This window comes from Rana temporaria, chromosome 2 (genome assembly GCF_905171775.1).
Source record: "Rana temporaria chromosome 2, aRanTem1.1, whole genome shotgun sequence".
NCBI classification, from domain to species: domain Eukaryota; kingdom Metazoa; phylum Chordata; class Amphibia; order Anura; family Ranidae; genus Rana; species Rana temporaria.
The window spans coordinates 110,043,766-110,070,049 of NC_053490.1; the positions used below are offsets into that span (position 1 = coordinate 110,043,766).

At 41.9% G+C, this 26,284-nt stretch overlaps 1 protein-coding gene across 1 annotated transcript in view; it reads right to left on the reverse strand.

Moving 5' to 3' along the window:
- Window positions 1-26,284, reverse strand: part of ITGA5 (integrin subunit alpha 5) — a 138,158-nt gene that overhangs the window by 63,572 nt on the left and 48,302 nt on the right. Inside the window, exons 2-6 of the mRNA XM_040340756.1 lie at window positions 13,568-13,698; window positions 9,979-10,097; window positions 8,276-8,399; window positions 8,105-8,175; window positions 1,764-1,809 (exon numbers count right to left, since the gene is read on the reverse strand). Of these exons, the coding sequence (XP_040196690.1) occupies window positions 1,764-1,809; window positions 8,105-8,175; window positions 8,276-8,399; window positions 9,979-10,097; window positions 13,568-13,698 (491 nt within the window). The remainder of the gene's footprint in view (window positions 1-1,763; window positions 1,810-8,104; window positions 8,176-8,275; window positions 8,400-9,978; window positions 10,098-13,567; window positions 13,699-26,284) is intronic.

Sequence of the window (26,284 nt, forward strand, 5' to 3'; positions counted from 1 at the left end):
GATTAGTAAATCTGCATCTACTCAAAATAGATGAGCAAATGATTGACTTTTGTTGAGCGGGGATGGCCACATACAGTACTCATTAAAATTTGCCTGGTACCTGCTGAACCAGCCAAATTTCAGTCAGTCAGTGTACAGACAGCTTAAGGAGAGGACTTTTGGGTGCAACCAAGACACAAGTAAACAAGTTAGTTCAGATTTGGTTGTAAAAACAGACTTTCAGGGGTAGAAGTAGTACATCATTTCCTGAACCTCCAGATCCCATCTACACACCCGTCAGCCTTTACTTTGGCTGTGTTCACCAGGCTTCCACTTTTACTGCTTCTGTTGAGGACAGAAAGTAGAGACTAGGGTGCCTGGAAAAGGCTGGCAAGTCCTCAAAGCAAAAACAAGCCTTTGTGATACCATACACAGTGCCTTGAAAAAGTATTCACACCCTTTGAAATTTTCCACATTTTGTCATGTTGGAGTCTGCAAAAGACTTGAGACTTGGGGAAACTACCCTAAACATAAAGCCAGAGCTACAATGGAATGTTTTAGAGCAAAGCATATTCATGTGTTAGAATGCCCCATAGTCCAGACCTAAATCCAATTGTGGCAAGACTATTTTGCAAAGCAGAATGGGCAAAAATGTCACCTCTAGATGTGCAAAGCTGACAAAAAAGACTTGCAGCTGTAATTGCAGTGAAAGGTATTGACTCAGGGGGGCCGAATACAAATGCATGACACACTTTTCAGAAATGTGTAAAAAAAAAAAAAAAAAAAATGAAAACCCATTTATCATTTTCCTTTCACTTCGCGTTAGTCTATCACACGTTAGTCAAGGGGTATGAATACTTTTTCAAGGTGCTGTATTTTCTACAAAAATGGCATTAAATCAGAAATGCATATCAAAAAAGTTAAGCAGCTATTCCTGTCGTTTATTAAAAGAGAAATGGGTAAAACCCAAACCAAATCCTAAATGAACAAATTTCAACCTAAACCTGCATCTGTATGATCAAAAGATATACCAAAACATAAGGTTTTTGTGGACAAACAATCCTGTCATAACCGTTAACAATGAATTCTATTTTTTTTAGATAATTATCTCAGTACTACCTTCCTTTCGAAAAAGCTAGCTGCCTGACTGCATGTCTGGCAGTGGGCTCCTTAGAAATATAGTTCAGCCAAGAGGGAACACAGAATAGACAGGTGATTAATTTCAAACGAAAAAGGGAAATAAAAAGCATTTTAACCTCCTTTTACCCCCTTCCATAACTGGGTACTTTCCCAGCACAGCAAGCCAGCACTCATCCTCCACTTTTTGTTTTCCCTAGTCTAGTAGTCTCAGTCACCATTATGGTTTAATCCCTGAGCGGTAACAAGCAGACAGCAAATGAAAGTCCAAAGTCTATATACTTCTTCACGATTTGTAGCTCTGAAACCTGTGAACAAGCCAGGAAACCAGAATTTCCATAGGAGGTCAAGGACGGCCTCCATAGACTCTCAAGACTGATGTACTTTCACTGCTTATTTAATCAAATATTTTATATATCAAAATAAAGCATTTCTGGTTATTTAGTAGACGTAATGGTTTGTTTGGAACAGTCAAACCATAACAAGATACATAATATACCCATGTCCAGGGGCGTATTAGACTCTTGATATATACTACTTGTTAAAAAGGGATTTTTATAATGGGGCCATGTCTTAATAAACACTGAAATTCAATATAATGAACAATTAAGATTTTTTGTCAAACAACAACCACAGGACAAATGTACCTTGCCAAAAATAACTGCCAGGTCCACCCAATAATATTCTTCCACTCTGAAAGTAAATAAATGAAATAGAATGAGAAAGTAAGCTGGGGGGGAGGGGTTTACATTTGTTTTTGCACAAAAGCATATTATCCAAAATGCAATAACGGTTTCAGTAAGTTTGGGCTGAACATAGAAGCTCCATGTAGAATGTATTCTTGCTGGAATAAAACCCAGAATGCCAGCAATGCAAACCACTAAGCTACAAAAGCGGAACATGATTTTGTAACAGCACAGTTATTCACAATATACATATAGAGGCACCAAAATGTATATTTCAGTTGCAGTTCAATTGTGGCAAGATAAATGTCTTACCAGTTTACATCCCTCAGAAACTTCAAAAGGAGAGATCTCTGCTCGTCACAGGATTTCACCTATACCTAACAGAGCTCTCCCCACCCCCTCACAGTAATTTTTTTTTTTAAATATACAACATTGTGACTGCAGAAATGGTTGCCTTCATACCCAGTTGCAGAGATTTATTACCATCAGGGTGTCATTTCCTCCTTCCTTCTGGGACCTGTGTGTCCCCCAGAAGACAAAGGGTCATTCAGAAAGCACACGTGACTCTTGGATGCGCAGTAGGAAACCAGCGGTGAAGCCTGAAGGCTCCACCGCAGATTTCCCTTAGTTACAATGGGGGCACCTGCATCTGAGCCGATGGATAAATCAGCCCTCGGGGGGACCGTCATCGGGGACTCCCTGGACAAGTAAGTGTCCTTGTTAAAAGTCAGCAGCTACAGTTTTTTTTTTAGCTGGAACACCGCTTTAAAGTGGTTGTAAACCCTTACAGGCCACATTGACCTACAGGTAAGCCTAGATTAAGGCTTACCTGTAGGTGCAAGAAATATCTCCTTAACCTACACGGTTAAGGATATATTTACAAGAAAGACGGCACCGATGTCCACAACGGCATGCAGGCACACTGAGTGTGCCGCTAACAACGGCATCATGCTGTTAGTGGCGTTTGCACAGGAGTGACGTCATCGCTGTTCCCGGCCAGTCACAGCGCCAGAGCAGCGATACCCGGAAGTCACTTCGGGTATCATGGCGGCAACGGAGGAAGTGTCCAAGGACCGCTGTGGGGACTTCGTTCTCAGGCAATTTCATAATGAGCTAGTATGCTATGCATACTAGCTCATTATGCCTTTGTCTTTTTTTTTTTAAAGAGAGGGCTTACTTCCTCTTTAAAAGAGCAAATTCTCCAAGGATGAGGGCTGCTCTCCAGGACTTAGACTGGGAGGGAATGTTGGCATCAAATGGACACTGAACAGAAATGGGAATTCTTCAAAGTGACTGTATGTAAACTCACTCCAAAGTATATTCCCATGGGCAGTAAGTTTAATAGTCTAAAAATAAGACCTAAGTGGCTCACGGCCAAAGTTAAAATGGCTATAAAAAAACTAGGGGCAATCAAGGGGTTAACTGTGTTCCTTAATGTGTGTTCTAACTGTGGGGGGGGGGGGACTCGCTATAGGAGATGACAGATGGTGGTTGCTAGCCATTAGGAGCTCCCGATCTCTTTTTCTCCTCTCAGAACTGGAATGTGTGTTCACACACACACACACACACACATACATCCCTGTTCTGGCTCTCGTGGCAGCGATCACTCGTGGCTGGCTGTCATCGCGACCGCCGGTCACGAGCATCCCCCCCCCCCCCCGCAGTGCGGCGGCCCTCACCTGCTATCCCGCTTAAAGGGGGCGACTTACAGCTATGACGGCTCGTGGGATTGTGCCGACCTGCCGCAGTATAATGAGCGGCAAATGGTTAAGAAAGGCCTGGATTCTTTCCTAAATGTACACAATATAACTGGGTACTAACTTTTATAGAGAAAATTTGATTGCCTCGCAAGGGATCGGGAAGGGATGTTTTCCCCAGCTGTAGCAAATTGGATCATGGGTATTTCACCTTCCTCTGGATCAACTGTGGGTATAGGTTTGTGTATATGGGATTGTATTTATTTTTTGGGTTGAACTTGATGGACTTGTGTCTTTTTTCAACCTGACTACGCATTCACATTGCTTCACCTTTTCATCTTGGTTTGCGTTACAGACTTTTCCAAAATGAAATCAATACAGTTTCCAAAAAATTAAACAATAGCCCTTAATGATAATGTGAGAGACGTTTGTTTGAAATCTTTGCAAAATGTAATAAAAAAAAATAAAAACACACACACACACACACACACACACACACACACACAGATAAGTATTCACAACCTTTGAAAAATAGAGGACCTTGCGCTATGGAATAGCTAAATTTACTAGTGCTAAACAATTGTGATTATATACAAGCTGCTCCCCTCAAAGTGCAATAGTGCTAACCTTGTCTAGTTGCCAGCCTTTGTTGAAGCACATTTGGCACCAATTACAGCCTCAAGTGTAGGATGCTACAAGCTTGGCACACCTATTTTTGGGCAGTTTCTCCAATTCTTCTTTGCAGGACCTCTCAAGCTCCATCAAGTTGGATGGGGAGCGTCTGCGCACAGACATGTTTGGCTCCCTCGATAGATGTTCAAATTGTATTCAGGTCTGGGCTCTGGCTAAACCACTCTTGGACATTCATAGTGCTGTCCTATAGCCACTCCTTTGTTATCTTGGCTGTGTGCTTAGGGTCATTGTCCTGTTGGAAGATGAACCTTCGCCCCAGTATGAAGTCCAGAACAGGTTTTCATCGAGGAGGTCTCTGTACATTGCTTCATCTTTCCCTCAATCCTGACTAGTGTTCCTTTCACTGAAAAACCTCTCCACAGCATAATGCTGCCACCACCATGCTTCACTGTATGGATGCTTTTTGCCAGGTGATGAGCGGTGTCTGGTTTTCTCCAGACATGACGCTTCCATTCAGGCCAAAGAGTTCAATCTTTGTTTTCACCAGACCAGAGAATTTTGTTTCTCATGGTCTGAAAGGTCCTTCAGGTGCCTTTTAGCAAACTCTTGGCTGGCCGTCATGTGCCTTTTACAGAGGAGTGGCTTCTGTCTGGCCACTCTACCACAGGCCTGATTGATGGAGAGCTGCAGAGACGGTTATTCTTTTAGAATGTTCTCCTTTCGCCACAGAGAACCGCTGAAGCTCTGTCAGTGACAATTGTATTATTGGTCACCTCCCCGTCTCCAAACCCCCCCCCCCCCGATCACTCAGTTTGCCCTTTGGACCGCTCTAGAAGAGTCCTGGTGGCTACAAATTGCCTCCATTTATGGATAATGGACACCAGTGTGCTCATTGGGACCTTGGGAAATGTTTCTGTACCCTTTCTCCAGATCTGTGCCTCGATACAATCCTGCCTCAGAGGTCTACAGACAATTCCTTTGACCTTATGGCTTGGACATGCACGGTCAACAGTGGGACCTTATATAGATAAGTGTGTGTCTTTCCAAATAATGTTCAATCAACTGAAATTGCCACAGGTGGACTCCAGTCAAGTTGAAGTAGAAACATCTCAATGATGATCAGTGGAAACAGGATGCAGCTGAGATCAATTTTGAGTGTCAATGACAATTAATGAATTTAATCGATTTTGGAATAAGGCTGTAACATAACAAAATGTGGAAAAAGTAGAGCGCTGTGATAACTTTCCGGATACACTATAAGTCCTGACAGAAAGTGGGATGCAGTGTCAGTCACACCAAGTAGTCTGGAGCTTTCATGCAATGTAAAAAAAAAAAGCAGTCTTTGTGAAATCTTTTAAAGGCTAGAAGTTGAGGGGCAGCACTCGCACTAGCTTTAGTAAAAAAGCAGTAATTCTTTAAAGAAAACTAGTTGGGAAATGATTACGTAGGGTTCAATTTCAAAACTCGCCCTTTGACAAGGTTAGTTGCCTGGCTGTCGTACTTGCTTTAAAATAATCACTGATCCAGAACATGCACACATGAGGACCTCCAACTTTTCATCAACGCTTCAATCTGCATATTTGTTTCAGTTCAGCGACTCCATACAGGAGCCAGTGTGTCAGCATAACAGCTAGGCATTAAGTAGTAGTCCTAAAGTGGCAGCTCCTGGATTTTTCCCAATGATAGGTTGACCAAGTTTCTAGATCTACACTTCATACTGGAGCCTATATTTTATATTCTAGAGCAGTGGTTCTCAACCTTCTAGTGCCGTGACCCCCTGATAAAATTTCCCAAGTTGTGGGGACCCCTAACAGTAAAATTATTTTTGTAGCGTGGGTTGTCAGCACCCAAGGCAAGACAAGTAATTTGCGCTTCTAACCCACGAACATTTAGCGCTCCCTGAGTCCCTTCCACTCGTACAGTATTAAAACCCCTTATGGTACATTTGAGGATGTACCCCTCTTTCTCTTTGTTCTTCTTTCTTTCCCCCGCCCCATCCCTCTCTCTAGCCGTCTTTCGCTCCCTTTTTCTTTGTTGCCCCTCTTTTTCTCTCCCTTTCATGTTGTCAGGGCAAAAATTCTTCACGGACACATTCTGCCCAGCTTCACGGCAGACCAGCTCTGTTGCGCGCCGCTGATGCGCGCGCGCGCATGCGCGGTGTGTCCGGACGTCGCGTGCACGGGTGCGCGCACGGGCGCGCTCACGGGTGCGCACAAGCTCGCTCCACCTTGGGCCAATCAGAGGCCTGAGCGGCCTATTTAAACCAGCCCCTTTCTGTCTGCAAATTGCTGGTTCGTAACAGCTTCTGGATTTACCTTGCTGCCAAACCTTACCTTGGATATCTTGTTTACCTGACCCTTGGCTTGTTTTTGGATTGTCGCTTTCTTTAAACCTTTTGACCCCGGCTTGAACTTGGACTACCTGATCTCTATAATCCCTGACCTTCGGCTTTGGACTTTGGATATTCTGTTTGCTTCAGCCCCTGACTCCGGCTTGTTCCTGGTTTTGCCTTCAGTCTTGTTTCCTGTGTGCACCTTCTATTTGGACTGTTTCCTGTGCATATGCTGAACAGTCTCCAGTGAGCCTCCGCTATCCAGTTCCCTGTCTACCTTGGATCTCCTTCTGCCACTGGTCCCGGTGCATCCTGGTGCGTCCTTCCCTCTGTCTCAAAATCGAGGGGGCGGATCGCATCGGGTCGCAAAGGTGAGCCGCCCTTGGCATCTTGGCCTCGGTAAGTTATTTCCTGACACATGTATTCTCTATTTTTATTCCTTCTCTTACCCCTTGGTGGGGGGGGGGGGTGAGGTTAATAGGATCAGTGGCAGCGCTGGTGGGGAGTTCTGATCAGTCAACTTAGGTGCTCTTGATCAAGGTCATCTGCTCATCTGAGAACTGTAGTGGGGACTTTTAATGGCAACTATAATCACGGGTAGTGTTACTCGCTGTGTCTCCGGATTCACAGTGTCTTAGACTTTGTGGTGTCTGGTAGCAGTGACACCTATGCCAAAATCAGGAGATAGGGTCGCCTCCATCCTCTCCCACATTCCTTACGTCAGCTGACCTCTAGTCTCTGCACCCCAGCCATACCGCAAACTGTATGGGCGGATGCAAAGTGGCTGAGTGGGCGGCCGAGGGCTCCAGAAACAGCCCAGGAATCAGTGACCCCTGGCAAATCATCATTTGACCCCCAGGTTGAGAGCCACTGTTCTAGAGAATGCACCAGAAGTGGAGCACTTGAAAGTAACAATCCAGGGAAGGTGTAAACAGAGGCCAGAATTATGGCAGGGATCAAGGAATTCCCAGGAGATGCATCCATCACTTGAATCTCTTGAATTCAATTTTGCTTTGACTGTCAATTTAAATATACATTTTGGGATACTATACAATCATTGTACCATAAAAACTATAAACATTAAATAGAATATATATTTTTTCAGTGCTACAGACTGCTGTTCCGTTAGGAAGGTTTGTCTATATCAGGGATTCTCAAACTACGGCCCTCCAGCGGTTTTAGAACTACATATCCCATGAGGCATTGTAATACACAGACATGACTAGGCATGATGGGAATTGTAGTTCCTGAACAACTGGAGGGCCGTAGTTTGAAGACCCATGGTCTATATGAACATGAAGCAGCACCACCACACCCAGACCGCCACATTACTACTACCACCACCACCACACAGACCTGGATCATTACCACCACCACAGAGACCTGGATCATTACCACCACCACAGAGACCTGGATCATTACCACCACCACCCAGACCTGGATCATTACCACCACCACCCAGACCTGGATCATTACCACCACCACCCAGACCTGGGTCATTACCACCATCACCACACAGACCTGGATCATTACCACGACCACCACACAGACCTGGATCATTACCACCACCACCCACACAGACACAGACACAGACACAGACCTGAATCATTACCTCCACCATTATACACTGATTAAGCTACCTTTGTAAACTCTGCAGAGAAGCCACCTTGGCAGAATCCCTGACCGGTATCAGTATCATCACTAGCGGCATCTGTGTTGATAAAAAATAAATATAATTAAATATAATTAATGAAATCCACAGACAAATTCTGACATTCCTGACATAAAAAAATAAAAATAAATCTGTGTACCTGTGCGGCAAGGTGAGTATTCCACAATATTGGTAAAGTTGTCCGACGACAAGTAGCAGGTGCCCACCACGTCACGACGTATTTCATCTTTTATTGTTCTCCAGCTGTACCTTGGGGCACAAGCCTAAAGAGTAAAACAAGACAATATAACTGCAAGAAGGAAATCAGAGCTATATAAACACATTCAAAGGACATTTAGCAGGCCAAGCAGCAATAAATTTAGGGGAAAATCATGCTGCCCATTAGTAAAGTCTATGCAACAGTTTATTTGCATATGCTTTTTTTGTAACCTCTGTCCAACCGTCTGTGCTGTCTAAGGCAGGCCCAAAGTGCGATTTTCTTTCCTGCAAAAAATGGGTTCCCCTGCCAGAACATAGCGATTACTGCTAGCAGCTATAGTGGCTGGTAATAATCACATGTAAAAATCCAACATGCTGGTGGTATCAATTGATGGATCGACAGTCAGCCTGCCCCTAGCTGGTTTAAATCTTGGCCCTGCTGAACTTGCCAGGATTCGATCCGACAGGCTTAAAGTTACATTTTTAAAAAGCGCAAAGCTACAGTAAAAACGTGCCCATATGTCAATGAAATTACCTCCGCAATATGTTATATGGGCACATTTTACTAGTATTGCTGCACTTTCTTTAATTTCACTTCAGATGCTTAGGGTTTGAGCATCTTACGGCAGAGCTCCACAATTTAAAAAACATAGGGGAGTGCATGGGTATATAACATTCTCTACAGAGATCAAATCAATGATTGCACTTGCTTTTCTCCTTTAAATCTCAGTACAACAAATTGTGCAAAAGGAAGCACTTAAAATTTCACAATTTATACGTTTCTCTAAAACTGAGCCATCTGATTTTGCAAACTTTTTTTGCATCCTAAACTAGAATATGATGAATTTTTTACACACAGTATTTAAAGTGGTTGTAAACCTCAGACATGAAATATGAACAAAGCATATCCCTTTATAGTGTGCACTTGTCTCAATCCAGAGCAGTCACTTCTGACAAGTTTTTCTGACACCGAGAGTTAAAAAGGTGACGGGGAGCGAGTGCAGTATACAGCCTATGCTTGTCAGCCTCTGCTCTATGGCTTCCTCCATTTAGCTCTCAGAGCTCTCCTGCAGAGTGCAACTTCATCTCTGCCCCCTGCCTACTGAAGCTCAGAAATGCTGTATAAGCTCTACACTTTGAACGCAAAGCAGAAAAAAAAAAAAAGGAAGAAGAGGGTACAACTTATGTAGGTAGATTGGTTAGCCACTTCATTGGGTATATGTAAGGGTTTACAGTCACTTTAAAGCCAAACTGAAGGATAAGTCGATATAGTCCAAGTACATGTATACTTTTATCATCTGGATGTGCTTTGTGTATTCTATATCTGGGCAAGCAATCCAGTGTAAAAACGCTGCCCGAGTGTCCTGTAATAAACCCGAGTCACTGCTGCCCTCTCCTTGTGCAGGGTGACTGGTCTTGTATCTCTGCCCCATCCTGTAGTTTCCTGCATGCAGTGCTACTATCTGCAAAGACTGTGCAACACAATGAGGATAACCAGGTGAATTTTACAATGCCATAACTGGGTTTGCAAAGGAATTTGGTGCACAAAAAGTGGATTTACACTTTTTGTAGCCATGAAGGAATATACTGAAATCAAAATTGTGCCTTGAGTCCAGCTTTAAAGTGTAATATGAAAACACATACCAGTATAGAGTTGCCATGCGATCGAACAGTTGCGCCAAACCATTGGCCAGATTTATAGTCCACCTGTTCCAAAGTTGTTGAATTCAGATCTTTGGTCGGGAAATCATGAAAGCGGTCACCTGAAAAATTTCAGATGCAAATTAAAAAAAAATTAAAAAAATAAAACACTAGAAAAAATAAAATAAAAAAGTAGTAGTTCCTCCCCCATTGATTACTCCGTTTTGTTGGGTTAACACCAAGACTTGATACATTATGCTGCTTTCTTTATTGCAGCACTAATAAAATCACCCTAATATATACCAATGATGTGTCCTTATGGTTAGCAGAAAGAAAAAAAAAAAAAACAAGTTCAGCCTTTGGACAGGAGCGGTGGATGACGCTGGAGGTCCTCCAGTCAGGAGAGATGTGCTGGATTCTGACTTGCTGTAGCTTCTGAGGCATGTTTCAAACTTGTATGCTGCGGTTTGACATGCGTGTATCCGCAGTTTCCGCCATGGTCCCATAAACTTCTATTAGGTCATTTTCTTTGCTTCATTTTCTGAAAGTGCACCAAAGATGCAGCATACAGGACTTTTGGTGCAAAATCTAAATAAATTGCTGCGCTAATATAGCCATGAAATATTAAACCTAAAACAAACCAAAATTTTTACATCTTTTAACGTGTAAATCACAAAAAAAATAAAAAAAATAATGGGTGGGTAAAACAAGGCCATTTCTCAAAGAAAGTAGAAATGTAGTGGATCCAGTGCTTCAGTGCAATCAAGTGAAATTCACTGCAAGTAGAAGACTTGCTTAATCTTCACAAGGGCTTACATTAATTCACCACAGTGCTCCCCATTTAAATATGCGCTCACCTCATGATTTGTGACCTCACACTTGGACCCCTTTCACACTGTAGACTTTTTTCAGGCGCTTCGACTGCAATCCCTGTGTGAAAGCCTGAGTGCTTTCACACTGGGGCGCTGCGCTGGCAGGATGTCAAAGCATTATAATGCTATACAACAGCCCTAGTGCTTTCACACTGGGGCGCTGAGCTGGCAGGACATTGAAAAAAAGTCCTGCCAGCTGCTTCTTTGCAACACAACTACCTATGCTACACAGAATTATTAAAGAAAAGTCCAGGCGCTAAGTTTCTCAACACATTCAGCTGTGCTGCAGCAATTCTGCTGCCATATTGGGGGTTCAAAATCATCTGAATTCCAGCAACATGCTCAAATGTGTTGATTCCCTTGGAGGCTCGAGCTGCATGGGCTTGATTAATGCTATACAATACCATTCAAGGAAATAAATGTAGGCAATTATGATTCCAAAATTAAGTAATTATATCCCCCATTGATATTGGTAGCAAGCTCTATTGAGGAAAAGTCAGGTTGGTTTGTTCCACACATGCAGCTATTAAAATCTGATCCTTGCAGTGTCCAAAGATGTAATAATGCGTAATCAACTACTCAAAGCATTCATTCTCACTAAACTTTCAGGCTGCAGATGCGTACAAAAAAAAAAAAAAAAAAAAAAGGGACAGAAGACCGCAGTGTGCAATATGCCACAATTTGTTATTTTTGAATTATTAATTCCTAGATATATATTTTTTGGCCATGACAGGCTTGTATGTGCAGTACACCAATTACATACTGCAGATGTTTGTTCTCCATGAACAGAAGACTACCATCCATTATTCCCAGATGTCCATATGTAAACTTTGAACAGATGAGCATAGCCTTGATCATGAATCACCTCCAAAAAAGGTTGTTGATGCAAAAGATACAATTTCAGAGAATTATGACAGAAAGTGTAAACAATGTAAAATATAATTGAGCAATACAGAGCCCCAGGAGAGGAGTGTAGTAGCTGTCACAATGATTTCATCCATAATTTACTGTGCTCATGCCAAAGATCTGACAAGTTGTCCTACAGGTGTACCTTCAAACAACAACTGAGGGGAGATTAATTCCCTTGATGTAGAGATGGGCTAAGACCACCTTGGGGCATCTAAAAGTGTTTTATTTATTTTTTTGCAAATAGAAGACTGTTAAAAGTTTCTGAACGTTGGGAATTACAGTTAAAATGCATGTATATGAAAAGTTTTGCTGTTAAAACCATCGACAATTCTGTCCAGTCAAGTTTGTGTGCCAAGCTTGACTGGACAGTCAAACTTTGCATAACCAGGAGTGTTTTAGTAAGGAACCATCTTGACTCCTGAAGAAACGCCACACCTCACTGACATGCAATTGTCATTGAACGTTATAACCTACCTATAGGCATTTCAGAAAACTCCAGAGTTCTCTACTTTCCAAAACATAATGCATTAGTAAGGCTGCTTCAAATGTTTGCTTTCTTTATAAATTAAAAACAGGTCTATTATGATATTTGTCAGTTTAAGTGCCGGTTCACACTACAGCGACATGAAAGTCAGCATGACTTTGCAAGGCAACTTCGAGGCGCTACCAGGACAGGCAACTTTGCCAGTGGCCAATCAAACAATCAGCTCTGAGGGAGGGGTTTGCCTGAGAACGATTTTCGCTTCCTGTAAAGTTGCTTCAGTTAAGTGATCCGACTTTGGAGGCAACTTCCATTGAAATCAATGGGTACAAGTCGGATTGAAGTAGTACAGGAACCTTTTCTGAAGTCGGAGCGACTTCAGTAGTGTACATTAAGACAGCTCTCGGGCGACACAAGTCAGATCCCAAGTCGCGGTAGTGTGAACGAGCACTTAATTTTCTGTATAAAATTATACTTAAAAAAATAAATAAAACCATTGTATGCGGTCAAACTTTCCATAAAGACTATTGAACATAAAAAGTCAGAACTGTTGAAAACATTGCAGTGTCCAAATAAACAAACAAAATCAGAAGTATATTCATGGTTGGATACAGGACATGCTAAAAAGGTTCAAAGGGTCACAATGCTGGTCCACACTGTTGCTCCTAAACACTGGGAATGCTAGATATTACCTAGCACCACCAGGGAGTGTCAGACTGCAGTCCAATGTGTACCCTTTTTACTCTAGAGCCATGTTTGTGATAGCATGTGGTCCTCTTGGGTAGGACACGGATGGAGCGATCTTGGCACATTTATTCGCAGCCCCAACTACTTGCTGCAGCCATTATGAAAGATTTATATTAATAGATTTTCAATTTCTGGAACATTATAACATAGCATGTCAATTGTGAAGCCAGACCCCCACCCACCCCTAGTTTATGTCTTATGATGGTAGTGCACCAAGCCAAGACTTTGTGGGAAAATTTGCTGCAGATTTTGGCGAGATAGGAGTAATTTTCACACAAAACAAGCATTCGTTTGGGTGAACTTTTCAACATGCATGCAGCACTGAAAGATTTTACTTAATGCCCATTTAGAACTGCTAGCAAGTACCCTTTTCATGTGCTGCCAGAACATGGCGATCCAAAAGATTCCATATTAGCTGTAAGTTCACAATGCTACTCGCCATGAAGTCTGCTGCAAGTCTCATAAAAAGTATCTTTATGCATAATGCTACACTATTTTAAAGAAGCACATGCCAAATGATGAGCTCCTTCTACTGCAATCTTAAACACAAGTTACAGTTATAGGAACATCCAGGTACACCTACCTTTTGTATCAAATGGGATTGGAGTGCAATCGCTGTCATTTCTCTGCCAGGGACAATAATACACTGCTCCTCCTTCTGACACATCTGGCTGACTTGTGTTTGCTTTGGGGGCTCCAATCAGAACACTAACACTGTAAAAAGGAAGCAGTTGTTAGTACTCTATAGGAAAGCAAGATAAAACCACATTCTAGTACAATAAAATATATAAATGCAATTAATATACAAATATATACACACACAACATAGTTAAAACTTTTCAGATGGTGTGTGAGGGGAAGAGCGGGTATTCAACACATTTAGAAGTATGACATACCGGCAGCAAATCGAGGATTGAAGATCCAGGCCACAGGTAAGATATTACATGCTACTTTTACAGTTCAGTTTTTTTTTTTTACTATGAAGTGACAGATGCCTTCAGGTTTCTGGTTGGGTCAGTATGGTACCAATTTTGTCCTCAGAGAGGTTTATGTTTTTGGTAGTAAGGGACGCCCCTGCAGATGTGTTTATGGTTGTGTGTCCATAAATCTGATTACCATATATACTTGGAGTATAAGCCGAGTTTTTCAGCAATTTTTTTTGTGCTGACAATACCACCCCCCCCCCCCCCCCCGGTTATACTCGAGTCACCTTTTTATGCCTGATCTCCCGGACTTTGGGGACCTGGTACCGGCCGGCCGTAGGTCCCCTGGACCCGGAACTTGGCACATATGTAGCCCCATTTTTTTCTCTACAAGTGTGCAATGTTTGTTGTCTGGGGAACCTACGGCTGGGGAGCACCAATTTTTCAAACCCGGGCACCCTTTCCATAGACTCCCATGTTAAAAGTCAGTCTAGTCATGGGCACAGTGAGGCATGCAGATGGAAACCCTAGGCTTATACTCGAGTCAATACATTTTTCCAGTTTTGTGGTAAAATTAGGTGCCTCGGCTTATATTCGGGTCGGCTTATACTCTAGTATATACAGTGTTTCTTGGGTTCAAGGACAGTGTGTACCATGAATAGGTTTATACTCCATTTAACTATCCCCTCTAAATCATGGCAAATATGTGGTGCTTTGTAGCCATGTCCAATTGCTGTGCTCTTAGCTATAAACACGTTGGGCCTGCCTTATTCCCTTCTCTTGTAGGCCTCAGTGTCCACATATGGATGCATCAAATTATATGCCAGAATACTACAGTATGTATATAATGTAACATACAATCAGAGCTGTGTGTGAAGCATGCAATATGTCTTCTACCACTTCTGCCATACTTTGTGATAAGAATAGCCAATACAGGTAAAGGGAACTTTTCCTGAATGTTAATGAAAATCTCTTCTGCTCAGTTGATTACCCTTTTGTCATGCTTGGTTTAGCACTTAAGAAAGCTTCTTTGATGCATGGACAGGTGTTCATGCTGGCAGCTCCCTCCCCTCTCCTGTAACCAGCATTAACCTGCATCTCACAGGAGCCATTATTAAATGCTGTGAAAATTGAGGCAGCCACAGGTGCACTTCATTGCTCAACAATGTGAGCAGCTGCAAAGTGTTGACCTGTTAACAAGAAATAATATTCACGTTACGCCGCCTCATTCCATAGCATCAGATGTATTGGATGACTTGAGATGTGCTGGAGCACATATCAAACTTTCGGCCTTGGATTTTAGCAATTAAACACAGATGACAAATACTTTGATTAACGTGAAATTTACAACTACTGTGCTTAAAAATGAAATACATATACAGTGTCAAGAGTTTCTGTATATTGGCAAATAAATACGAGCAATGCAAAAAAGAGGTATGGATTGCTTACAGCAATTTGAAATGTAGGTGATAACAGAGCTATAAGAAGTCTCATACTACTGTGTGCATTGTTTTACCGATATGATAAAAAAGGAACTTTCTGATTTGAGCACTGTCCCATTATTCTCAGTTGGTGTTCATCAACTTGTATTGGTCAGGCATGCATGGCATAACAAGCATACACTTCTGGTGCTGGCCATTTCATGAGAGCTGTCCTAATCAAAACAGTAAAACCCAAGCCAAATACGCACACCAAGTAATAGGCTGAGGCAGCACACAGCAATTCCACTGCAAATCAAAATATCTTGATGGATGTCGGTTGAGAGAAGTGGGCCTACCTAGGCTGACTGTGCCTGCATCTAGACAACCCAAATAATGCCCACATGTGATGCTGAGCCTCCATAACTGAAAGCACTGAAATCCAATGATTGACCAGGGACAGTCACAGCCTGGGGAGAATAGAGCCAGATGGTGCCAAACGTCCTCCAGCCATGAAATTGAGGCAAGCACTATTGGACTTGCTGAAGCTTCTAGTGTTGCAGCAAAATCAAAGTAAGCCATTTCAGTACAGAAGAGGAGCCTGTACAAGACTGAAGGGAAGGCTGGAGTTCAGCTTTAATTTACTTCACAATTGCCATAATTTAGCATAACAGGACTTGCAATGAACTACTGAGAGCAGAATGGAGACATTTTCTAAAACTGATGCTCCGTATGAATAATCCTCCAATTCTGCAGTAGAACGCCCCAGGCACTAAACTTGTCACCATGAACAGAGCCTTGTGTTAGCTTCATGAAAGCACAATGATTAGGTGCTGTCTGATCAGTGACTTTTGCTCTCTCCACGCTCATAATGCGCACAAAGAGAGTCCAAGCAATACTGGAAGATTCAACAAGTTTGCTTGATGAAATGGCTTTTGTTGTAAATCGCCATGGAAAACTATACATAATAGCTAACCAAGCAAGCTTGGAAACAGCAGGGATTATTTGCTCCTTGCGTTAGGTGTGCCAGGCACTGCACAATGTGGTATTATTGGCGAAGCAAAATTTAAATGCTTAACATGGGGATTGATTTTAAACATGTAAAAAAAAAAGTCCAAATGTGTACCATGTCTGCCTCCAAGTTTGGGATGTTGTGTAGATCTAAAAAAAGTCTGCAGGATGGGTTACAGGGGGGGGGGGGTTAATTAGTGGTGCACCAAAATTTTGGCCGCACACTGGTTTTCAGCATGTGGCCAAAAGAAAATGTGCGGATAATGGCACCAAAAGGGGGCGAGGCCTGTGCCACACGTTGTGGGGGTGCATTCTGTCCTCCCCTCCTTACAGAGTGTCGATCTCCCTGTCTCACGGAGCTGAAATGTCCAGGCAGCAGCAGTAACAATGTCCCCTCTTATGTGATAGATGCCAGGACATCAGTGTGATGCATCACAGGAGATGGGGATATTGTTACTGTGGCCGGGAAAGTCAAATCCAGTTCTGCGACAGCGGGAGATCGGCGATTTGATCCGGGCACTGGTGAGGTTGCATTATTCTCCTCTATCACGTCTGCAGTTTCTGACCATCTCCTGTATCATGTCTGCTAGAGGTGCACCGAATGGACATTTTGCGAATACCATTAGCAGCGTGTTTAAGTTTAAGTAAGAGGTTGCAGACATGATACAAGAGATGGTTAAAAACTGAGGACATGATACAAGAGATGGTCAGACTGCAGGCTGCATTTTTCTTGCACTAAAAAGGTGTCATTAATGGCCAACAAATTCATATTAATTTAAATTGATATTAAATAGTCAAATACAACACAATGATATATACAAATGTATATATTTTTTAAAAACTGAGCTTCGGTACTCTAAGTGCATCCTGCATTTTCAGTTTCGGCACCAAAATCTTTATTTAGTGCACCCCTTAATATGTGCCTGGAAAAGGGCTTTAAAAGAATCAAGGACCAAAATAAATTATATAGGCCGTCAGTGTTGGCTGCCTTCAGAAAATGCTAAATGTCTGGCTTCAATGGGCTATAAAAGTTATAAATTACCAAGATCAAGCATGCAGCAGGTGAAGTCAAGCACACCTGATCTGCCATATTTTTCTGGGTTGAAGCCTTTGGATCTGTACGATATTCAAAAGGGCTTGCTTTTTTAGAATGACAACCATATTTTCCCCAGCACTGGTTTAATTGAAGCAATAGTTATAATAGACCTTCAAAAAGTTTGCTAGCCATGTGGCACATAACCGTACTCAGACAAAAAATGTTTTACAAGTCTCTGCCAGTAACTAATTCCACAAAAGCTAGCTTTGTGTAGATATTTAATAGCCGGCTAAAGAAAAGGAAGAAAGGAAGAGTAGCAGTTTCCGTCATGAGTACGTCATTCTGCCAAGAAAGAATTTATCAGCACAAAAGCTTTAAATCAGGACATATATCAATCGCCTAATTTGGTGAGATAGCCTAGACTGCCTCCTCCCTTCGGGAAACAGACAAGCTTCCTTTTCCTCCAGCCTGGAGGCATGCTTGAGCAACTGCATCAGTATAGCAACTAGCTACCATCAAGAACATCCTCCCTCTCTCTACTGGATAGAAAACAATATAGGTTAACACCCCAAGGTTCTGAAGAGTTAATGTTCAGAAATGCATTGTTCTACTTCTCTCCAAAACAGACATCTCAGCTGAAAGGCCGGAAATGGCTGCATTATCCTATGGCGAGTTCCTGACTTGTAACCCTGGTCTCAGGAAAGAAGGGGGTGGGGGAGTGTGCACAAGGAACCCCAATGAAATAACACATAACGATGCAAGGAATTCTAGATGCAACTCCAGATGAAATCACTGTGTAGTGGAATGCTTAAAGTATTTGGAAGGAAACAAGCACAATGGGTATAACCATAGCAATACCTCATTATTAAAAAAACACTGACTGGGAATGGCCAAAGTAGAACAATGCATAATGGCAGATCAACAAATATCTGTCAGCATAACATAATGATCTGGGAAAATTCCAAAAAGATGATTCCAAATAAACTACACATAAGCTAGGGAAGCAGTACTAAACCTGACCTGCAACTGCGGAAAAAAAACACACAGGTCATGGCTCAAGGTGCCAATATTTCAAGAGTGTGGTGGGGTGGCATTTTTATATCGCTGTTGTCAAGTGTACCCGTTAAGACAGAAAACCATAAAATGACTTGCAGTTGCAATATTTGGTATGCTGTCGCCACGCTACCTCTATAGCTACCTCAAAAGAGAATGAAACCTACAAACCTTAAAACAGTTATTTATGTGCCTACAGTAGAAGCATTTTATTTATTTCATCATCTGAACTCCTAGCAGGGTTACCCTGACACATTGAACAAAAATGTTAATGACCCTCATATCCTGGGTCTAATCTCCTTGCTATATGGCTCCCTCCATAATGGATCCAAGCCACCACCATGTGCATAAATGGGTGGCAGACCTCAATTTTCCCCTGGAACCTGAGATGTAGACCCCCATTTGGAGCATTAAATCTTAATGACAATATGCTAAAGCTCTGGAAACTAAACTACAAGTTTAAAGTACAGCTGGTGCCAAGTCGTTATGCACAAAATTGTTCGACATGTAGGAAAATGCATGCAAGAATTACAGTATATGGTATCTATTCCCAACCTGCTTTTACAAAAAAAAAAAAGAAGGGGACCGATTTTACCTAGTTCACACTCTAGAGACATCGTATATTTCTATTGGGGGGCACACTCTACCAACACATAGTATAGGGCTTAGTGCCTAAGAGGCCTAACACCAGGCCCCAGGACTGGAGATTTGGTAGAAAACTTGCCAGAGCACCACAATTATGTTCACTTCTGCATCTTCATGACTGGCCAAGTTGCAGGAAGGCAATATTTATTTGGTTAAAAGTAAAGCTGGGCTATTTGGGGTTTCTGACAGAGCCCTGCACACTCATATTTAGGAAAAAAAAAAAAAAAACACACATGCAGATCCCAATAAAATTCTTCCACTTGCAAATTAAAGTTTAAAATATAAATGGTGGACATAAAACAACCACTCCTCAGCCCACTAAAACCACCATTTACTTGATCACATGATATGCCAGGTCCCAAGTCTTTCATCTTCTTCACTGTAGAGGATGCTCTCCAATCTCCCCCCCCCCCCCAACAGCTTTTCAAGGGGGGTTCCTCTCAGGCTCCAAGAGTGGTGATATCATGAAGAGGTGGCCAATGGGTATGAGCAGAAACTGCAGAACTGGTTCACAAGTCACACAGAGAGAGACACAAACTGAGGCCTCATGCACACTGGACCTTAAACAAAAACCGCCAGTAGCATTGCAGTACGTTTTTTCAACGTTTTTTACAATAGTTTAAAACATTTTTTTCAATGGATAAAAAACCCTTGGAAAAAAAAAAAAAACACGCTGGGGAGTCGAGTTTGAGTGTTTTTCAGTGTTTGACATTACAGCATTTTTAAAGCTGAAAAACTCCTCTCAGAACCCACTAGTTTTTGTTTTGTTTTGACAGCCAAATAACACCCCAGCCAAAAACACTTGCCAACAGCCTATGTGTGCATGGACACATAGGATAACATGATGGGGAGTTTGACTGTAGAAAAAAAAAAAAAAGTCTGAAGCCAAAAAAACAGCAGCTGTAAAAACATCCAAAAACGTCCAGTGTGCATGAGGCCTTATAATGCCATCTTCCAGTGCAAGAGATGCTCAGGAAACGGCTCCATAAAAAGCTATGGGGTTTCACTGCATATGCACATGGCAAGAAAAAAAGGCCTAGCCAGGAAGAGGAAAACAATGTGGTAGGACTCGGTTGGACATGATTTAGGCAAATATTTAGCTAAACATGGGTTAGGTCAAGTCAAAAAAGGAGGGTCAAAAAAGGAAAGTAAATTTTAAAAGTTTAAATTTACCCTTTTTTCTAAAGTCAAGAAGCAAAGCACCAGTCTATGGTCATTGCACGATATAATCGCTATATATAATGCTAAAAGTCACAGAAGAATCACTCAGTTTCAGATAAGTATTTTTACAGCCCAGAGAAAAAAAAAAAATGTGCAGAGCACTCTGTTAAAGTGTTAATCAAGTTGGCTAAAACATTCAAAAAGAGAAAAAAGTGCACCAAAGGAACGCGAAATTTCAATTACAATGTACCGTACTATAAAATGAAGTTAGCTGCATTGTTCTGCTGAGGATTAAAGTTACAAACACTCATGGCCAAGGGCGCAGGAAAAAAAAAAAAAATGCGTTGTCCCACAGGTTGTTCTAGCAGTAGTGGAGTTAAAGTCTTAGCAACAAAAACATCTTTGGCTGGGAGCTGCTCCAAAGTATAGAACTCTGCCAAAATACGGCAAGCAGCAAGAGAAGCCTGTCAGCAGCACTCAGGTCTGCACTGAATGAACATGTGATCTCATGCAGTGGCTCCATCTTCAAGCTCCAGGCACAAGAGCTTGCATTTAAATATATTTCCCAATAGTCACAAAGGATAGATAGTTAATCCGCATTCTGTACCAAATGCCTTTGCAAACCCAGAAATGACCATGCAATTGTAGTGACGACACTACATAACCTGTGCAGAAAGCAGAGCCCCACCCACTACAGGCCACCTGCAGAAAACTATAGCAGGGGGCGGAGAAATGACCAGTCACCCTGCAGAAGGAGAGAGCAGCAATGACCGTTTCATGAAGCTCCTGCACAGAGGCAACGTTTTACACTGGATTTATGAACAGATCTGGAAGAAATACTCAAAGCACCTCAAGATTCAAGGAAGAATACACATGCATGGGGTGTGTATTTTGAGAAGATTGGTTTATTATGCAGTTCAGATTTGAGAAAAGCATGGTATTCCACTTATCACGTCACCAGAATCCCAGACTTTTTGGAAAAAAATTGGCCTTCTTGAAAAGGAGTAAATTATGGCTCACGTGTCAGTGTCATCATTCATGAGTGTTCAAAAATGAGGTTCAAAACTCCTTTTAAATCTTACACAATGAGGATCCCAGATGGTGAAATCCATAGACGGCATGCCTTTGTTTTAAATTCAAACATAAGGATCCAAGTTTTAAGTTTATATAGGAAGGAAGCACCAACGGGTCAGGTTTGCAAGATAACTGAAATACATCACAGGCAATATCATTTGCTGCTCAGTGCTTGCAGTATTCTAGTCTGCATCTCCCCAATGTAATACTTAAAATCTGGCCTGTTAGTGGGTCCCGAGGACAGGAGTCGAGAACCACTGCTTTAGGGTTCCCTACCAGCCATATTTTAGTTACAATATGTTATCAATCAAAAAAAAATTCAACAATTTTGCTTCATTGCAGGGCTGTTTACGGCTTCCATTCTACCATGTTCAATGTTTACGATGGGCAACCTACACGGTCAGCCATCTACCATGTAGATCAGCCTTTCTGAACCTTTTTAAAACACAGGAAAATAATTTTCCAGGCTTAGGGAACCACTGCTAAAAATTGCTATAGCTACAAAACTCACAATACATTAGTGTTATATTCAGTGGGAAGAATGAGCCTCACACTTGTGGTTAATGGGAAGAATTATCCCATTACAGATATCTAAAAAGATTATTGGTGTCAGCCGGAACTTACCCCAAGAGGCAGAAATTTCTTCTTGCCCAGGGAACTCCTAGTCGAGAAACCCTGATGTAAACAAAATAGCAGGACAATTCAGAAAGTCATTCCTGAATGTTATACAATGCAACAGTTGTACAACAGTTGTCCATCAATCCAAAGTTGCACTCCAAAGTCGGCACAACTGTACACAGACTTTGGTCCAGCATGCACAGTCACCAACAATGATTTAAAAGTCCTCTCCGATACAAAGACTTCACAGTAGGCAGTTTGACCACAACAGTGACACCAAGTCTGGAAATCTACAGCAATGAAATACTAATTTACTTGACATCAAATGAACATACGAAACTGTAGTTTATTAATGTTCAATATTACATTTGGAGAATAAAAGTACCCCCCCCCCCCCCCATGTACAAATTGTTTAGGGATATCCAAATGCTATACCAAGGAGACGAAAATATTAAACACAAAATTGTAACAAAAAACATACCAGTGGTTTGGAATCTGATCATAAATGAAAACATTACTTAAATTACTTACTACAAAATTTGCCAATCCTTTTAACACTAAGAGCCAGTGGAACCAAAATTTTGACTGAAAGGGTACAAAAAGTTAAACAAATAAGAAATCTATTTAGGCAAACTGCTCTCTAGGTCACTGACCAGACTGAGGAGAAAAATGGTTTATTCTTCGTGTGTGTGTGTAACGGTAATGGACATGCCACGTTCTCACTCAGGGGTCACCTGGGGACACACAACTGAGAGAAAACAGCAGATTGGAATCTGAAGGCTCTGTCATTAAAAAGAGGGAGGGCTCCGGGATAAATAACTAAATCGCTTCTGACTTTCTTCATCGCCATTGCTCGGCATTCATCCCTGCAAAATGCTGCATTTCTGCCAGATTGAACACGTATCATCCTCTAGCGTAACTAGCCACAAAAAACAAGCAGCGAGCCAAACTACTGAGATCTCGCCAGAGCTTCCTACAGCTGTTACATGACCGTAGAGACACACAAAGGGGAGTTCTGGAATGCAAAGTGAAATTAGAACTTCAAAGCTTGCAGACATACAAAAAAAAAATAAAAAAAATTATGTATATTTGGGTGTCTACTTCCCATAAATGAAAAATATTGGTGGTAGGACAGGCTCAAATATAGTAAATCTCAGGAATAAAATGCAAGTAATGCACCAAGCATATACCCAAGACAGACCCCAGCATCCCATTATAAAACTTTCTAAAACTTCTACACCAGTGGGAGGAGAATTGTACCAACAAGATATATTTGTACAGAGCAGAATTGTATATTATGACTGAATATTCCTCATCCCCTTCAGGTCCAACCACTATGTACTATGACGTAGTGGGAATGATTTCTTATGTAATCCTGTACACCCAGGGGTTGATTTACTAAAACTGGAGAGTGCAAAATCTGGTGCAGCTCCACATAAAACCAATCAGCTTCCGGGTTGCCAAAGCTTAGCCAGTCATAGATGGTTTAAATCTTGGCTGGTTCATCAGGGACTAGCCGAGATTCAAACTATGTATGGGCTGAATGTACCGAAGTTGAGAGATCGACTTGGGTACAACCAGCCTGACGGATCTTGCATGCGATTGTCAGCAGCTATATAGGCTTATAGCCTCTATCAGTAATCACCATGTTCTCCTGGCATCCCAGTGGCTCAGCAGGAGAGACATCCCCCCCCCCCCCCCCAATCAACACTGACTTTGTCGTTAGGGGAATTAAACAATTTTCTTTCCTGCAACATTTGTGGTTGCAGGAAAGAAAAAAATAAATAAAAAATCTCTCCATTCTCTCCGGTTTTAATTGAACATGCTGTTAGAAGCCGATTGGCTACCATGTACAGGCGCACCAGATTCTGCAATCTCCAGTTTTGGAAATCAATCCTGCTGTGTTGTGAGGTCATAAACGGTGGTTATAAAATTGTGCATTTGCGTACCTCTGAGGTTCACCTTAGAAAAATGGTCAAACACTGTTCAAATGGAAGATTTTTCTTTAAGCCAAGTACACGGGCGAATGCCTGTGTGTATGGCAGCCAGTCTGGCAGAAGCCAGCCATTTGGCCAAATTCTGTAGAAGGTTTATGGCTGAAAACGATCTGCTGACCGGCTCCTAGTCATCGCTCTCAGCCAATGGCTGAAAGCGCTGGCCGGAGTATCCTGGTGGGGGGGCCGTCCCCCTGTCAGAACACAATAGCACAGCAGGAGAGATTGCTGTACTAACATCAGATTGTTAGCACAGTAGCTCCGACCTCAGCTGTCAGTTTGTTGAAGGGGGAAAAAAAAAATAATAGTGTGTATGAGGCTTTACTTTCATCTTAACGCCAGAAAAAATAAAGGTCCGAGAATAAAAAAAAAAAAAAAAAATTTAAAGGAGTGGTGGGCAGTGCCACGCAATTTTTTTTTTTATAATAAATTATACAGCTAGCACTACCCCCGTAGGAGCTGCTGAATTGTTTTGGGTGGCATGTTACCTATATTTCCTCACCGTCTGGGATATCAGATGAGAGTTGAGAAAAAGTTCAATGTCCACACCTTAGACTTTTTCTTTGATTTGCTGAACTTTGTAAAAAGTAGTTGAAGAGGTGGAAGGGTAACAGGTAAAAGGGTCAGGTGCACAACTTCTGTCCGGAAACATTTCTGCTTCCAGTAACACAGCTTTCGTCGCCACGCTAGCCAGAGTGGGTATTATGCACCCGGATAGGCCCCTCTCACTAGCCTAGCAGTCGAGATGGTGCACGGAAAATTTGGTAAAGTCTCTGCCACAGACGAGAGGATTTTGGGCCGAACATCTATCCATCCTCCTCTCATTTATCCATCCTCCTCTCATTTATCCATCCTCCTCTCATTTATCCATCCTCCTCTCATTTATCCATCCTCCTCTCATTTATCCATCCTCCTCTCATTTATCCATCCTCCTCTCATTTATCCATCCTCCTCTCATTTATCCATCCTCCTCTCATTTATCCATCCTCCTCTCATTTATCCATCCTCCTCTCATTTATCCATCCTCCTCTCATTTATCCATCCTCCTCTCATTTATCCATCCTCCTCTCATTTATCCATCCTCCTCTCATTTATCCATCCTCCTCTCATTTATCCATCCTCCTCTCATTTATCTATCCTCCTCTCATTTATCTATCCTCTCATTTAATTATTGCAAGTTAATGAAAGTAAATAATGTGTAAACTGATCATATTTCAGTTTTCTTCAAGATATTTCAGGCTATGATTTACTATAAAATGATAGCATTTCACAAATGATCCATGTACTCCTTCACCTACTATTTTGTTGCAAGTCATGAACCCCCCCCCCTCCCCCTCCAATCTCCATCCACACCCTATGCTATATGCACAATATACCCCTTTCATCCAGCTGTTTCCTTGTTGCCGTGACAATGGCCCCTAAACACACACACGCCGAAATCAATTCCAAGCATAACAGGCAGCAGGGGTCACATGCACACAGCTGGTTTGCTGGGTGTGAGCAGTGGGTGGGAGGTGATGCGGTCACGCAGTCACTGCAGGCAAAATGAGCCCCAGTACAAGGTGTGCAAGGAATTCATGGATGTGACACGTTTTAATATTCATGACACATTTTCTTTACAAGAAACACAGCCATGCTCTTAGAAAAAAACAGCAGCAAATTTTACCAAATAACAAAAATTGTAAAAAATAAATATATTGCAGATGTAATAAAGTCTTGATCATTATGTTGCAAACATGCCTTTTGTTAGAAGTAACTTTGTGCAATTTGCCTAAAAGCTAATCCTGCATTCCACATTAAAAGGGTTATTATCAAAAGACTTTCTGCCATTTGCCGATTTAAGAAAAAAATAAAATAAAATAAGACCATGGAATTCCCAACAAAAATTGTAACTGTGGTTATTGATTGTCAGGACTAGATTTTCTCTGTGGAAGACCGCCATAGCTGTGCCCTACTCCCCACCCAATGTCAAACATTACATTGTGTAATCACAAGAAGGCTTTAGGCCCACCCTGAAAAGGTTACCAGCTGCCAGTGATTCATGATGCCTAGAAAGCTGGCCATTGCATCGGTCACTGTAAGGCCTGCAAGGTTCTCTGAAAGTCTGTACTTCAGTAAGGAAACAGAAGTGGAGGAAGAGTTGGCAGGAGCCTGGAATTGCATTCCTGATTCAGGTTGCAATGCTTTGCAGTCTGAATGTCCCCCGCCCCCCAAAAAGTAAAAAAAAAAAAAAATTCTCCCCAGAAAATGTGCATTAATTTAAAGGTGGACTTGGCATTTAAACCCAGGACTGGCCAGTTATTTGTGACCCCTCCACCCATGAAGCAAAAATCACTACAGATGTGAATGGTTAATGATGCAGCAACA